General features: G+C 47.5%; 1 protein-coding gene across 1 annotated transcript in view; it reads right to left on the minus strand.

Moving 5' to 3' along the window:
* Nucleotides 1-16,540, minus strand: part of NCF1 (neutrophil cytosolic factor 1) — a 53,743-nt gene that overhangs the window by 17,897 nt on the left and 19,306 nt on the right. Inside the window, exons 6-8 of the mRNA XM_075334234.1 lie at nucleotides 9,139-9,261; nucleotides 6,515-6,622; nucleotides 197-314 (exon numbers count right to left, since the gene is read on the minus strand). Of these exons, the coding sequence (XP_075190349.1) occupies nucleotides 197-314; nucleotides 6,515-6,622; nucleotides 9,139-9,261 (349 nt within the window). The remainder of the gene's footprint in view (nucleotides 1-196; nucleotides 315-6,514; nucleotides 6,623-9,138; nucleotides 9,262-16,540) is intronic.

Here is a 16,540-nt window from a genome sequence, read left to right on the forward strand (position 1 = left end):
AGATGCAGCTAATGAAAACAAATGATAAACCTTATTGTTCTTCCACTATAGGGACAATGCAAAATAAAACCCTGAAATTATACAGATGTTTTTTTAAAAAATAATTTGGTATATAAAGTAAGAAGATTTAGAGTTACAAATTTTTAGATTGCTCCTAACTTGAATATATTAATTTTTACCAAAGGTTTACACTTACCTTACAACCCACCAACCATCAAGAAGTTTGTGGATGACTTCAACAGTTTCTCCTTCTTTTACGGACAATTCGTCTTCTAAATCTCCTGAATAATCTCTTGTCGAGACATGCAGTTCACCTGTATGCACACATTGTCCAATAAACATGAAAGTACTGAAAAGTACTAGTATAGTGCATAAGTTAGGATCTCAGACAGATAAGAGTAACAATGACAAACCACCACTAGCATTATCACCTGCCAGTGTTAAGGTACCGTCACACTAAGCGACGCTCCAGCGATCCCACCAGCCACCTGACCTGGCAGGGATCGCTGGAGCGTCGCTACACGGGTTGCTGGTGAGCTGTCAAACAGATCTCACCAGCAGCCAGTGACCAGCCTCCAGCCAGCAGCGACGCGTGGAAGCGATGCTGCGCTTGGTAACTAAGGTAAATATCAGGTAACCAACCTGATATTTACCTTGGTTACCAGCGCACACCGTTTAGCTCTGGCTCCCTGCACTCCTAGCCAGAGTACACATCGGGTTAATTACCCGATGTGTAGTCTGGCTATGTGTGCAGGGAGCAGGGAGCCGGCACTGACAGCGTGAGAGCGGCGGATGCTGGTAACGAAGGTAAATATCGGGTAACCAAGGAAAGGGCTTCTTGGTTACCCGATATTTACATTGGTTACCAGCGTCAGCAGAAGCCGGCTCCCTGCTCACTGCACATTCAGTTGTTGCTCTCTCGCTGTCACACACAGCAATGTGTGCTTCACAGCGGGAGAGCAACAACTAAAAAATGGTCCAGGACATTCAGCAAAAACCAGCGACCTCACAGCAGGGGCCAGGTTGTTGTTGGATGTGACACACAGCAACATCGCTAGCAAGATCGCTGCTACGTCACAAAAGTCGTGCCTCAGCAGCAATGTTGCTAGCGATGTTGCTTAGTGAGACATGGCCTTTACAGTGCATGCTTTGCCTAATAAGTTTACACCCATCAGCGCACCCTGATATCACTGCAGGGGAGGTAATGGGCTGATAGATTGAACTCCATACCTCTGCAAGCTCCTGGCTGGAATCATGTCCACTTCCAGATGTTAGAGCAAAATATGGAGTGTATACAGCCACCGACACTAGCAAGTAATAGTGTTCGAATGTGAGTTATATTCATGCCTTCAATAAGTTATAGTATCTAGTTTCACAGGAATGACCCATGAACTGTGATATCCTGATATGCCACAGAATCACCCATCTTTACACAAAAACAAATTTAGAATTTATTTTTAAATCTAGAGTGACCTACATGCTTAAACTTAAAGAAGTACTTTAATTTTTTATATAGTGCAGCAGAGGCTGTTGTTAGTCAATATTGTACTTGTTTTGTGAATGTCTTGTATATACCTGTGTTTGAAATTTCATTTTTGTTTGACATTTTGATTCTTTCTTCCTCTATGATATGTTTTTTAATGCAAACTACATTTCCCATGATACCTCTGGCTTTGCAGAGGGGCATTGCTTTTGCTTCTATCTAATGACAGCCAGTGATAGATCAGTGACAGAGCTTCTAGCTTTGATACCTACTACATAGTCTCAGTGTATCTTGTGTGATGTATACAGCAGTCTCGATGTATTTTGTGTGATGTATACAGCAGAAAATCACTGTCTTCTATGTGATATCTACTAATTAGTCTCAGTGTATCTTATATGATATCTACAGCAAAGTCTCAATGTTTTTTATGTTACGTATATGGCAGAGTTTCACTGTCATCTATGTGATGTATTCAGCAGAATTTCAGTGTATCCTAACTCTGTGGACTGTGGGAGCCAATCTAGCACCTGTACTTAATTGTCATTGAAACATTTCTTCGCTAATCTTGACTTATGCTTCAGGTCATTATTCTGCTGGAACATTATGTCGTCCTTTTCATACACATAGTACTCAAGTGTATGAAGTAACTCCTATTGTAGGGTACTCACATATACTGTAGCTCAGCAATGAGACCACCATCGATCCTGGTCAAGCATCTAATGCCTTTGCCTGTGACACAACCCCATAGCATCAGGATTCCTCCATCAAATTTGACAATTCCTGCAATTTCTTGATTCGTTAACCCCTTTTTCCTGCTGCAGCGTCTCAGTGTATCCTGTGTGAAGCATCTTAATACTGCAGAGTCTCAGTATATGCCGTGTAAAGCATCTTCATACTGCAGAGTCTCAGTATATGCCGTGTAAAGCATCTTCATAATGCAGATTTTCTGTATATGCCGTGTGAAGCATCTTCATACTGCAGAGTCTTAGTATATCCTGTGTGAAGCATCTTAATACTGCAGAGTCTCAGTATATGCCGTGTAAAGCATCTTCATTCTGCAGAGTCTCCGTATATGCCGTGTAAAGCATCTTCATAATGCAGAGTTTCTGTATATGCCGTGTGAAGCATCTTCATACTGCAGAGTCTTAGTATATCCTGTGTGCAGCATCTTCATACTGCAGAGCCTTAGTATATCCTGTGTGAAGCATCTTCATACTGCAGAGTCTCAGTATATGCCGTGTAAAGCTTCTTCATACTGCAGAGTCTTAGTATATGCCGTGTAAAGCATCTTCATACTGCAGAGTCTCAGTATATGCCGTGTGAAGCATCTTCATGCTGCAGAGTTGCAGTATATCCTGTGTGATGCATATTCATACTGTAGAGTCTCTGTATATTCTGTGTGAAGCATCTTCATACTGCAGAATCTTAGTATATCCCGTGTGAAGTATCTTCATACTGCAGAGTCTAAGTATATCCTGTGTGAAGCATCTTCATACTGCAGAGTCTTAGTATATCCTGTGTGAAGCATCTTCATACTGCAGAGTCTCAGTATATGCCGTGTGAAGCATCGTCATACTGCAGAGTAGCAGTTTATCCTGTGTGCAGCATCTTCATACTGCAGAGTCTTAGTATATCCTGTGTGCAGCATCTTCATACTGCAGAGTCTTAGTATATCCTGTGTGAAGCATCTTCATACTGCAGAGTCTTAGTATATCCTGTGTGCAGCATCTTCATACTGCAGAGTCTTAGTATATCCTGTGTGCAGCATCTTCATACTGCAGAGTCTCAGTATATGTCGTGTGAAGCATCTTCATGCTGCAAAGTTTCAGTATATCCTGTGTGATGCATATTCATACTGTAGAGTCTCTGTATATTCTGTGTGAAGCATCTTCATACTGCAGAATCTTAGTATATCCCGTGTGAAGTATCTTTATACTGCAGAGTCTTAGTATATCCTGTGTGAAGCATCTTCATACTGCAGAGTCTCAGTATATGCCGTGTAAAGCATCTTCATACTGCAGAGTCTCAGTATATGCCGTGTAAAGCATCTTCATTCTGCAGAGTCTCCGTATATGCCGTGTAAAGCATCTTCATACTGCAGAATTTCTGTATATGCCGTGTGAAGCATCTTCATACTGCAGAGTCTTAGTATATCCTGTGTGCAGCATCTTCATACTGCAGAGTCTTAGTATATCCTGTGTGAAGCATCTTCATACTGCAGAGTCTCAGTATATGCCATGTAAAGCTTCTTCATACTGCAGAGTCTTAGTATATGCCGTGTAAAGCATCTTCATACTGCAGAGTCTCAGTATATGCCGTGTGAAGCATCTTCATGCTGCAGAGTTGCAGTATATCCTGTGTGATGCATATTCATACTGTAGAGTCTCTGTATATTCTGTGTGAAGCATCTTCATACTGCAGAATCTTAGTATATCCCGTGTGAAGTATCTTCATACTGCAGAGTCTAAGTATATCCTGTGTGCAGCATCTTCATACTGCAGAGTCTTAGTATATCCTGTGTGAAGCATCTTCATACTGCAGAGTCTTAGTATATCCTGTGTGAAGCATCTTCATACTGCAGAGTCTCAGTATATGCCGTGTGAAGCATCTTCATGCTGCAAAGTTTCAGTATATCCTGTGTGATGCATATTCATACTGCAGGGTCTCTGTATATTCTGTGTGAAGCATCTTCATACTGCAGAATCTTAGTATATCCCGTGTGAAGTATCTTTATACTGCAGAGTCTTAGTATATCCTGTGTGAAGCATCTTCATACTACAGAGTCTCAGTATATGCCGTGTGAAGCATCGTCATACTGCAGAGTAGCAGTTTATCCTGTGTGCAGCATCTTCATACTGCAGAGTCTTAGTATATCCTGTTAGAAGCATATTCATACTGCAGAGTCTCAGTATATGCCGTGTGTATACCGTGTGAAGCATCTTCATACTGCAGTCTCAGTATATGCCGTGTAAAGCATCTTCATACTGCAGAGTCTCAGTATATCCTGTGTGAAGCATCTTCATACTGCAGTCTCAGTATATGCCGTGTAAAGCATCTTCATACTGCAGAGTCTTAGTATATGCCGTGTAAAGCATCTTCATACTGCAGAGTCTCAGTATATGCCGTGTGAAGCATCTTCATGCTGCAGAGTTGCAGTATATCCTGTGTGATGCATATTCATACTGTAGAGTCTCTGTATATTCTGTGTGAAGCATCTTCATACTGCAGAATCTTAGTATATCCCGTGTGAAGTATCTTCATACTGCAGAGTCTAAGTATATCCTGTGTGAAGCATCTTCATACTGCAGAGTCTTAGTATATCCTGTGTGAAGCATCTTCATACTGCAGAGTCTCAGTATATGCCGTGTGAAGCATCGTCATACTGCAGAGTAGCAGTTTATCCTGTGTGCAGCATCTTCATACTGCAGAGTCTTAGTATATCCTGTGTGCAGCATCTTCATACTGCAGAGTCTTAGTATATCCTGTGTGAAGCATCTTCATACTGCAGAGTCTCAGTATATGCCGTGTGTATACCGTGTGAAGCATCTTCATACTGCAGTCTCAGTATATGCCGTGTAAAGCATCTTCATACTGCAGAGTCTCAGTATATGCTGTGTGAAGTATCTTCATGCTGCACAGTCCCATTGTATCCTATGTGTTTGGGCTTCATACTGCCAATTCTTGGTATCCTATGTGATGCAATGTAAGTCATTGACTTCACAGGAAATCATGTAGTGAACTATGTCACAATGAAGATCACACAATCAACTATCTACAATGAAGGGAGGAGGGAATTTTTAGATATAACTGAGTTGCATTTAAATAAATTGCACTACTGATATGTAGCGGTTGAGGTAGTATTATGTCACGCCCAGAGAAGGGGGTACTCTGTCCCGGGCAGTAACAAATGGGAATGTCACTCTGGTGCTCATTGCCCGATCCCGATTGCCCGAGCCCGATCCCGTGCTCTGGGCCCCTTTTGTTAATGGGGGGTATTTACAGGGGAGATAAGAGCTTTTGTCATGTGACGCCACCTGCGGGTTGCGGCCAAGGATGGAGAACCGCTGCTGCTGAATGTGGGTACTCCCAGGGCTGGTGGTAGTGGCAGCTGTGATGGTAGGCCCTCCGCAGGTAGGGCCGTGCCTGGGAGATGCAACGGGGGCAATAACGGAGATCAATCTGTAGATTGTATTAAACAGTCCTTATTCACTGTGGACCCTCGGGTGCTGGTTCCGGTCCCAGTATTGCCAGTGCTAGTTGGTGACCCGGTTCTCTATCCCCGACACTCTCAGTTTAGTTGAGACTCCGAAGCCTGGAACTTTGGGGGTCCCCCAGCTGTGATACAACGGTCTGACCGTTCGGCTGGCAGTGCGGACCCTGCGGGGAGGCAAGTGTCCGAACCCTGATCCCAGTCCACCGCCTATGCCCCCGGATCCATAAGGTCAGCGAGGCCCCTGGAGATCCCACCGAGCAGGTAACTGCCAGGCCGCATGAAACTGACACCTGACCTAGGGCCCTGTGCCCCGCGCATGCCCAGATTCCAGCGGTGCTCCCTCATAGCGTCCCTGGGGGTCTTGACTCCGGTCTAGAGATACTAGTTTGCTCTCTGCTGGCAACCTGACTCCCGCTCCCCCGGGTCACCGCCATACAGACCCAGCTTGAGGCACGTCTGCTCCCTTCACTATATTTCTGCACACTGCTCCCTGTTCTTCCTGTCCCCTCCCACCAGGCCAGCTAATCCCAGGGACTCGTTCCCATGGAAACCATCCCCCTTACGTGGTTAACCCTCTATGCCCTGGTGTGAGTGGCTACTGGGAATTTAGGTGTGTGTTGCTGTTGCTGGCACTGGTGTTACAGGACCAAGGGGATAGGTCCTGCATACCCGGGAGGATGCAGTTCCCAGTAGTGTCCCAAGTGGCTCAGGGGCGCTACAATTATATGTTCAAAACAAAATTTGGGGAGTGTTACTGTGAAATGTACTTAGTTTTTTTTTTTCTTCTAGTTTATGCTATTTATAAAATGCTGTTTCACCTTCATAGTTTGGATCTTGTTCTTCAGACTCATCAGGGCTATCAAGTGGTTCAAGATAAGCAGCTGGAACCCATCCTCTCTTGTTCTTCATTTGACAGAACCACCAACCTGTTATAAAGGAAATATTCTTAAAAATATTATCCGTTTGGTAAAATCATCATGGTACCAAATTGTGTTCTATGATATCAGATGTACATAAGCCTATGACTCCATTTATAAACTGTGTTGCATATATACAGCAGGGAATATAAGTATTTGATACACTGCTGATTTTGCAAGTTTTCCCACCTACAAAGAATGGAGAGGTCTGAAATTTTTATTCAACTGTGACAGACAGAATAGAAAAAAAAATCCAAAAAATGACATTATATGATTTTTAAATAATGAATTTGCATTCATTGCATGAAATAAGTATTTGATACAATAGAAAAACTGAACCTAATATTTGGTACAGAAATCTACAGTATGTTTGTAGTTACAGAGTTCAGACTGTTACTGTAGTTCTTGACCAAGTTTGCACAAGCTACAGCAGGGGTTTTGGTGCACTTCTCCATACAGATCTTCAGATCTTTCAGGTTTTGGGCCTGTTGCTGGGCAACATTGAGTTTCAACTCTCTCCAAAGATTTTCTATTTGGTTCAGGTCTGGAGACTAGCTAGGCCACTCCAGGGCCTTAAAATGCTTCTTACGGAGCTACTCCTTCGTTCCCCTGGCTGTGTGTTTCGGGTCAAGACCCAGCCACGCCCCAACTTCAATGCTCTTACTAAGTGAAGGAGGTTGGCGGCGAAAATCTCATGATATATGACCTCATCTATCCTCCCTTCAATACGGTGCTGTTGTCCTGACCACTTTGCTTCATGGTTGGGACAGTGTTCTTTGGGTTGTATTCATTCTTCTTCTTCCCCCAAACAGAGCGAGTGGAGTTGATACCAAAACGTTCTATCTTGGTCTTGTTTAAAACCATGACCTGCTCCCATGATTGCTCTGGATCATTGAGATTCAGATCATTGGTGAAGTTCAAGTGGGCCTGGACATGTACTAGCATTAGCAGGGGGATCTCAAGATTTTAATCCATCACGGCATAGTGTGTTGCTAAAGGTAATCTTTGAGACTGTGGTCCCAGCTCTCTTCAGTTTATTGACCAGGTCCTCCCTTGTATTTCTGGGCTGATTCCTGACCTTTCCCAGAATCATCCTTCCTCCATGAGGCAAGATCTTGCATGTAGCACCAGACCAAGTAAGATTGATAATCATTTTCTCTTCTATTTTCTAATAATTGCTTCAACATTTGCTGCCTTCTCACCAAGCTGCTTGCCTACTGTCCTGTAGCTCATCCCAGCCTTGTGCAGATCTACATTTTTATTCTGGTGTCCTTAGACTGCTCTTTAGTCTTGGCCATGGTTGGGAGGTTCGAGTGTGATAGAGTATGTGGACAGGTGTCTTTATACAGGTAAGGAGTTCTAACAACTGCAATTAATGCAATGAATGAGTGCAGAGTAGAAGGGCTTCTTAAAGAAAAAATACCAGGTCTGTGAGAGCCAGAATTCTTGCTGCTTGGTAAGTGATCCAATACTTATTTCATGCAATAAAATGCAAATTATTATTTAAAAATCATACAATCTGATTTTCTGGACTTTTTGGAGGATTCTGCCTGTCAGAGTTGAAGTGTACCTACGATAAAAATTACTGACCTCTCCATTCTTTGTAGTTGGGAAAACTTGCAAAATCGGTAAAGTATCAAATACTTATTTTCCCCACTGTATATATATTATTCTTTACAACATAGATATCATTTTGCCATTAAAAAAGACTAAAGCGGGCTTTACACGCTGCAATGTCGAGTGTGATAACACCCGCCCCCATAGTACGGCCGATATGTGGTGATCGCTGCCGTAGCGAACATTATCGCTACGACAGCGTCACATGCACATACCTCCTCTGTGATGTCGCTGTGACCGGTGAACCACCTCCTTTCTAAGGGGGCGGTTCGTTCAGCGTCACAGCGACGTCACTGAACCGCTGCCCAATAGAAAAGGATGGGCGGAGATGAGCAGCCGGAACATGCTGCCCACCGACATCCTTCCTCCTTTTCCGGAGGACGCAGGTAAGGAGAGGTTCCTCGTTCCAGCGGCGTCACACATAGCGATGTGTGCTGCCGCAGGAATGAAAAACAACATCGTTACTGCAGCAGGAACGATAATTGGGAAGAGGGGGGCATGTCACCGATGAGCGATTTTGAACGTTTTTGCGACGATTCAAAATCGCTCATAGGTGTCACACACAACGACATCGCTACCGCGGCCGGATGTGCGTCACAAATTCTGTGACCCCAACGAGATCACTTTAGCAATCTCGTAGCGTGTAAAGCCACCTTAAACACTTAAGTAATATACTTTGCACTAGTCCAGGACCTCATGTAGATATGTGTGTTACAGGCACAGAGATCATGTTACTCCATTTCTCTCCAAGCTCTTCTGCCTTGGCATCATCTGATTATATGATTAATAATGTATCTCTATTACGCAGGATATGTCAATTTATATCCTATTCTCGTGCCACATTGTATTAGCTATTATAGGGTAAACCCTACCTCTCCAATTTTTAATTTATGCTATTATAAAATTACCGTTCTCCTTTTTCTCCACCACATCGACAACATCATCAGCATTAACAGACAGCTCCGTCTTGGAATTCTTTACATAGTCTGCGATGGCTCGATATGATTGTAGAATAATAGGACCAGTTATATCTACAGTAATAATACAAATTGTGTTACTAATTTTACAACAAAAATATCTTTTTTTTTTCAGTGAAATAATGTCAGTGGGAAAGCACTTTTTAAAATCTATTTTTATCTGTTAGTATGTGGACATGTTTATTTATTTATTTTTTATCTCTTTTTTAGTAATTTTTTAATACATTTTATAAACTGTACATCCTTTGTTGCTAGACTTTTTGTCTTCTGACGCAAGTTAATATAAAAGCAGAAGATTCAGACAGGAAATTGGGCAGTAATGTTAACGAGACAACTCCACAATGTTGAAACCCCTCCTGCACAAGAGCTTGGCAATAATGACGTACGGTGCTATACAGTGGTTACAGGAGAGGCTTTGATTATTGTATGGTTGTCTAAGCAGATATGTCATCTAGGTAACTTGCAGAACCTGGCAGGAGATGAAAACTCCAGGAACGCTGCAACTGTACAGTTATACCAAAGTCTATTACAAAATAATTATCTCTTTACGTCCGTTTTTATACTGGTAGAAAAACAATAACCAAATCTTTATAACAATCCATAGAATTTATGCAACATCGGAAATAAAAGGCATGAAACCATAGAGTGAAGAAAACATACAGTGTGTTGTGTGTCTTAAAGGGATTATGCTACAAACAAAGTTTATTTTAAAGTTAATTTTATTCAATAGATCTTGGAATAATAATAAGTTTGACAATTAGATGTGTTTAAAAAAAATGTTCCGATGCTGAGATATATATTATATATAAATGTGCCCCTGCTCTATACTGTGTAATGGCCGTGTCTGACCGTACAGGAACATGGTGTCACAATTCTCTGTGCAGAGTATCTCACAGACCTGGAGATGCTCTGCGGCGTTTACAGATCTGACAGTGTGTCCATTCCTTGTGCAGTGCATCTTGACTTTGGAGATGCTCTGCGGCACTTACAGATCTGGCTGTGTGTTTATTCCTTTGTGCAGAGCATCTTGCCCTTGGAGATGCTCTGCGGCGCCATCCATGTTAATGAAGTAGCAGCTTGATCACTATACTGGAGTCCAGGTTGGGTCTGGGAGGTGCTGGTTACTCAGCTGTTCCATATTCTAGGTAATTGGTCAGGCTTCTTTACTCAGCATGCTCCCCCAGAGCTCTGCCAGTTGTATTCTCTGGCTCTGCTGTGTTGCCATAGTTTAGTGTCTGCTAGTATCCTGACATTGGTATTCTGACCACAGACTGTTATTGGACTTCCCTCTGTCTGCACCCTATTCCTGTCATGCATTCCTGTCTTGGATCCCGGACCATTATCTGACTACTTTTTGCTTACTCCCTTTTACTACTACATGCTCTCCTGGTTTTGTGACCCTCGGATTGTGCCCTGACTACATCTCTGTTTACCCCTAATTATTATACGTCACCTCCTGTTACCAGACCCCAGCTCTCCTGACTACCCTTACATTCATGCAACCCCGTAAGGTAGTGACAAACATTACACATGGTTTGCTCATGCCAAATCTCCAGGGCAGAAGATGATGCATAAGAGAGTATACAGATATTAGAACAGGGCATCATAGCTGATTTTTTTTTTTTCTGTGAGGTGAAACATTTTTCTGCCTGGCTTTTTTTTTTTTTTTTTTTAACATTTTACCTCAAAGAAAGAATTGTTTGCAATCTCATGCTGTAATGTCTGTATACATTTTACTCCCCGTCCAGGAGATGTGGTATGATCTGACCATATCCCTGTATGGTCAGACACGGCCATTATGTGGCGCCCCTGACCTGGTCAGGCACCACTGAGTACTGCACCCATGCTGGGGACAGTACAATACAGGTAATCCAGAAGGCTGACCGAGGTGTGACTACACAGGCGCATAGTGATCAGGTCTCACACATGTACCTATGAGAGGACCCCTGGGGATCCCAGGAGGGGGAAAAGCCTTCACCTCCACTGGAATAGTGGAGGGGGCCAAAAGCCTCCATCTCCTCTCAAGGGGTGTGGTAAGAGAGTCTGGTTGCTAGGTGGCGTAGGCAGGCACAAAGGGAAAAGAGAAGGAGGAGTAAACAGTCTGCAGCAGAGTGTGGAGGAGTGAGGAGCAGGAAAGTGGAGCTCTGACAGGAGCAGAAGTGCAGGTCCCTCAAGTGAGCCGGTTTAGTGCAGAGTCCAGGGAGCTCAGAGAGGAGCAGACCCCTGGGGCTGTTGCAGTCTAACAGCGCCCGCGCAGTGGCTACCGACGGGGGAGAACGGTCACCTAGGAGTGCTACCCGAAATCCATCTTCAGCTAAAGAGAGAGCACGGAGTGGGAAGTAAGGAGACTGCTAGGGAGTACCAGGCCCAAACGGGCGGCAGATCCCGGAGCGGGGATAGATCCACCTTTCCTTGCTAAACCTGCCGGTGTGGGGCCCTCAAAGCCCACACCACAACACCACAAAAGCCGCAGCCACGTAGCCACAGTTAGGGCCCATAGTTCACAGGAGGCAAGCAGCTGGAGTGATCTGGCCCAGGCGACAAGCAAACGGCAACCGAAGGGGAGAGAGGCTCCAGCAACTTCCCTGGGTGACCCCCATAGGGACTAAAAGTCGGGGTTACCCCAAACCACCAAGGGCTAAGGAAGGCGAGTCGGTAGTCACCATCATTAGTCAGCCGGAAGGATACCTGGTTCCAGCCTGGTTCATCCCAGCTACGCCCGGGTTACTCACCCTGCCATCAACTGTGAGTAAAACCCCTGAAAGACATCCTGCTTGTGTGGAGTTATTCTGCGCCTTGTAGTTCTACACATCTACATAGGACCCTGGGGCTTGCCTCACTCTCAGGAGGCTACTACACCTGACTGCACATACCATCAGCCCCAGGCATCCCTTAATCTGCAGTGGCGGTCCCCACTGACCGCAATTCTGAGAGTGGCGTCACGACAAATAGAAGATTTCCTACCAGTGACAGGATCCAGCCGAGTGGAGTCCCTGAAGGTAATGCACCGACACAACACCTGTGGGGCTTCACATCTGGCGTCACGAACAGGATAAGGACTAGACCTGTTCAGACAGGTGACCATGTGCCTGGGCGGTCCGCTTGAAAAATTGGAAGCGCCGCCATATTGCCACCATGAAAAGCGCGCTGAAAAACAACAGCAGCCCGCGCTGGGAGAAGTTACCGCCCACGAAGAGGTGTGGCTACCCAGAGATCCCCTGCAGAGTTCTGACCTCGCTTGTGAAGAGAGCGGAAGCGTCCAGAGACGTCGGGACAGAAAGGGAGCCAGAAGCCTGCTGCTGGGAGAGGAGCTGCTGAAAGAGGCAGAGCGGAAACTGAAGAGCCTGCAACTGGAGGCAGCGACGAGTCCACTGCTGGGAAATCGTGCAGAAGAAGGCGCAGAGGAAATGGCGTCTGACCGCAGAAACCCAGAACCGGGCTCCGCTGCCTGGTGGCATCGGGAGCTGGCCCAGTTCTGCGACCGACTGGAGACCCGGGTCGTGGAGCAGATCAGAGAAGAACGCATGGAACTTCTGGAGATGGCTGCCGCGGTTCGGGCCTATGAAGGGAGAGCTGCGCGCCGAGTGCCAGACCGGGCGGTGACGACTCAGACCCCGATGCTGCCACCGATGGGTGAGTCCAGTGATGCCCCTGCCAGCGCGAGTGCCCCGACCCCTGCTGCCACGTCCGCGGTCCCTGAAGAGGCGTCCGGCGCGGCGACGCTGAAGCAGGCCGCAGCCACGCCAGGTGCGGCCCGCCAAGCCCCGGCCGTCGCAGCGATGCCCTGCTCGGCCCACCAAGACCCGGTCCCTGCAGCGATGCCCTGCCCGGCCCGCAAAGAACCGGCTGCCACCGCAACGCTCGTCCGCGCCGCAAGTGAGGTGCTGAACCAGGCCGCAGCCACATCCGGTGCGGCCCGCCAAGCTCCGATCGCTGCAGCGACGCCCAGCCCAGCCTGCACAGATCCCATCGCAGCTGCGACGCCGATCCAGGCCGCCGCCAAACAGGGCGCGGCCCGCCAAGATCAGGCCGCCGCCATACAGGGCGCGGCCCGCCAAGCCCAGATCGCTGCAGCGACGCCGATCCAAGCCGCGACAGCGACGCCGATCCAGGCCGCCGCAGCGATGCCCTGCCCGGCCCGCCAAGACCAGGCCGCCGCCATACAGGGCGCGGCCCGCCAAGACCAGGCCGCCGCCATGCCAGGCGCGGCCCGCCAAGAGATTGCATCACCATTTACCCCGGCCTGCAAGGCCAGAGCAGACACCGCTCCCCAGTCCAAAGAGGTCCCTGCTGGAAAGCCCACGCTGGGGGAGGACCCCGCATACTGGCAGCTGAAGGCTGACATGGAGGCCAAGTTTCCACAATGGATGGTGGACCGGTACATGCTCCCTCCGCACACCCCCAAGAGGATTCCGGCAACCCCTGCAGCAACCACGCCAAAGAGTTCCCCGTCTGGGTCTGCTGAAGAAAGTCCATCCCCAGCACTGCCACCAAAGGAGTGCTCAGAAGAACTAAGGGGGAGAGGAGGCCAGGAAGCTGAGGAGCTGACTCAGGAGCCACCAGCAGTGGATCCATACCCCGAGCCAGAGATGTTGCCATATTCTCGCTGGGATGAAGAGGAAGACTTGTCCAGCAACCTCACCTGGGAGCCTGCCAGCAGTGAAGCAGCCACCCAGCAGAATCAAGCCCGCAAGACACGGCGCCGTAGCAGAAACCAGTTGTCACCTGCCCCGCCATCCCCAGAGCAGAGAGAAGCCACGGCCAGAGACCTACAAGAAAAACGGTTCCTGAGAAGAGCCAAAGCACAGGTCAGAGGACCCCTTTGTAGAGGAGTAGTAGAAGATTTCAGCCTAAAGTCAGGATATGGATTCATCGTTGCACCCGGCATAAAGGAAGGTATCTTCGTCAATAGAAGAGATGTGAGAGCTCATCTGCCCAGAGGACATCCTGGAAGAAACTTAAAGATGGGAGACTCCGTACAATTTACCATGCATCAAGGAGAAAGAGGCTGGTACGCGCTAGATGTAGTACCATGTCCTAAAGAAGAAGAAAGGAGAGACAGCGATAAAGAAAGAAAAGACAAAGGACCTACTGACGAGACTACCACAGATGAAGAAAAAGGTCAAGGAAGCAACAGGTGCCGCAGCCCTACAGGCCCAAGCCCTGGTGAAGAGGAATCTGCATAAAGTTCATGTAAAGTAAAGCAAGTTACCAGTTTTGAAGTTTTGCAACGTTTTCAAGTTTAAGCAATGTGCCCACATAAACTAATGTGAGAAATAAACCTTAAGGCTATGAACTGGCTATAGCCACAAACTCTCGCAGTGTAAATAGTTACACCAGAGGCACCACCACCACAGTCAGCCTGTTTAGGGGCTTGGCTCGTCTGCAACCAGGGAGCACGTCCATTATGGGGCCTTGGCTCACCTGCGACCAGAGAGCATGCCTGTTTATGGGGCCTGGCTCTCCACCACAAAGAGGGTACCTGGTCAGCACCAACTGTGAAGGCCGCCTCTGGATCCTGCCAGAAGTGGCTGAAGGCGCGGCTTCACCAGGCCAGGTATACCCTGAAGACCACCAGACCATGAAAGCCGCCTCTACATCCTGCCAGAAGTGGCTGAAGGCGCGGCCAACGTGAGAGGGTTTTGGGTGGGTTAACGGACTTGTGGGTGGAGGGTGGTGATGTATGGTACCTGGTGCTTTTAAAAATGTTTTAATGTTTTATGCATTTTAAAATGTTGTCTTGCAGCCCGAGGACGTGCTGGTGATAACTAAGGGGGAATGTGGCGCCCCTGACCTGGTCAGGCACCACTGAGTACTGCACCCATGCTGGGGACAGTACAATACAGGTAATCCAGAAGGCTGACCGAGGTGTGACTACACAGGCGCATAGTGATCAGGTCTCACACATGTACCTATGAGAGGACCCCTGGGGATCCCAGGAGGGGGAAAAGCCTTCACCTCCACTGGAATAGTGGAGGGGGCCAAAAGCCTCCATCTCCTCTCAAGGGGTGTGGTAAGAGAGTCTGGTTGCTAGGTGGCGTAGGCAGGCACAAAGGGAAAAGAGAAGGAGGAGTAAACAGTCTGCAGCAGAGTGTGGAGGAGTGAGGAGCAGGAAAGTGGAGCTCTGACAGGAGCAGAAGTGCAGGTCCCTCAAGTGAGCCGGTTTAGTGCAGAGTCCAGGGAGCTCAGAGAGGAGCAGACCCCTGGGGCTGTTGCAGTCTAACAGCGCCCGCGCAGTGGCTACCGACGGGGGAGAACGGTCACCTAGGAGTGCTACCCGAAATCCATCTTCAGCTAAAGAGAGAGCACGGAGTGGGAAGTAAGGAGACTGCTAGGGAGTACCAGGCCCAAACGGGCGGCAGATCCCGGAGCGGGGATAGATCCACCTTTCCTTGCTAAACCTGCCGGTGTGGGGCCCTCAAAGCCCACACCACAACACCACAAAAGCCGCAGCCACGTAGCCACAGTTAGGGCCCATAGTTCACAGGAGGCAAGCAGCTGGAGTGATCTGGCCCAGGCGACAAGCAAACGGCAACCGAAGGGGAGAGAGGCTCCAGCAACTTCCCTGGGTGACCCCCATAGGGACTAAAAGTCGGGGTTACCCCAAACCACCAAGGGCTAAGGAAGGCGAGTCGGTAGTCACCATCATTAGTCAGCCGGAAGGATACCTGGTTCCAGCCTGGTTCATCCCAGCTACGCCCGGGTTACTCACCCTGCCATCAACTGTGAGTAAAACCCCTGAAAGACATCCTGCTTGTGTGGAGTTATTCTGCGCCTTGTAGTTCTACACATCTACATAGGACCCTGGGGCTTGCCTCACTCTCAGGAGGCTACTACACCTGACTGCACATACCATCAGCCCCAGGCATCCCTTAATCTGCAGTGGCGGTCCCCACTGACCGCAATTCTGAGAGTGGCGTCACGACAAATAGAAGATTTCCTACCAGTGACAGGATCCAGCCGAGTGGAGTCCCTGAAGGTAATGCACCGACACAACACCTGTGGGGCTTCACAATTACACAGTACATAGCAGGGACTCATATATAAGATTTTCTCAGCACAGGATTGTTTTGTTTGTTTTTTTTAAACACATCAAATTGTGAAATTGTGGAATTTATTATCATTCCAAGATCTATTGATTAACCCCTTCACGACCGCGGGCCGTAAAATTACGTCCTATTTTAACGTGACTTAACGACCAGGGACGTAATTTTACGGCCTAAACTTCATTTGATTGCCGTGGCCATAGCAACGGCTTTCAAATGATGTCCCCTGCTGTTTCTTACAGCAGGGGACCTTTGCTTGACCCCAGGGGGGGTGGCATCGCCACCCC

This window comes from Anomaloglossus baeobatrachus, chromosome 2, assembly GCF_048569485.1.
Source record: "Anomaloglossus baeobatrachus isolate aAnoBae1 chromosome 2, aAnoBae1.hap1, whole genome shotgun sequence".
NCBI lineage: Eukaryota > Metazoa > Chordata > Amphibia > Anura > Aromobatidae > Anomaloglossus > Anomaloglossus baeobatrachus.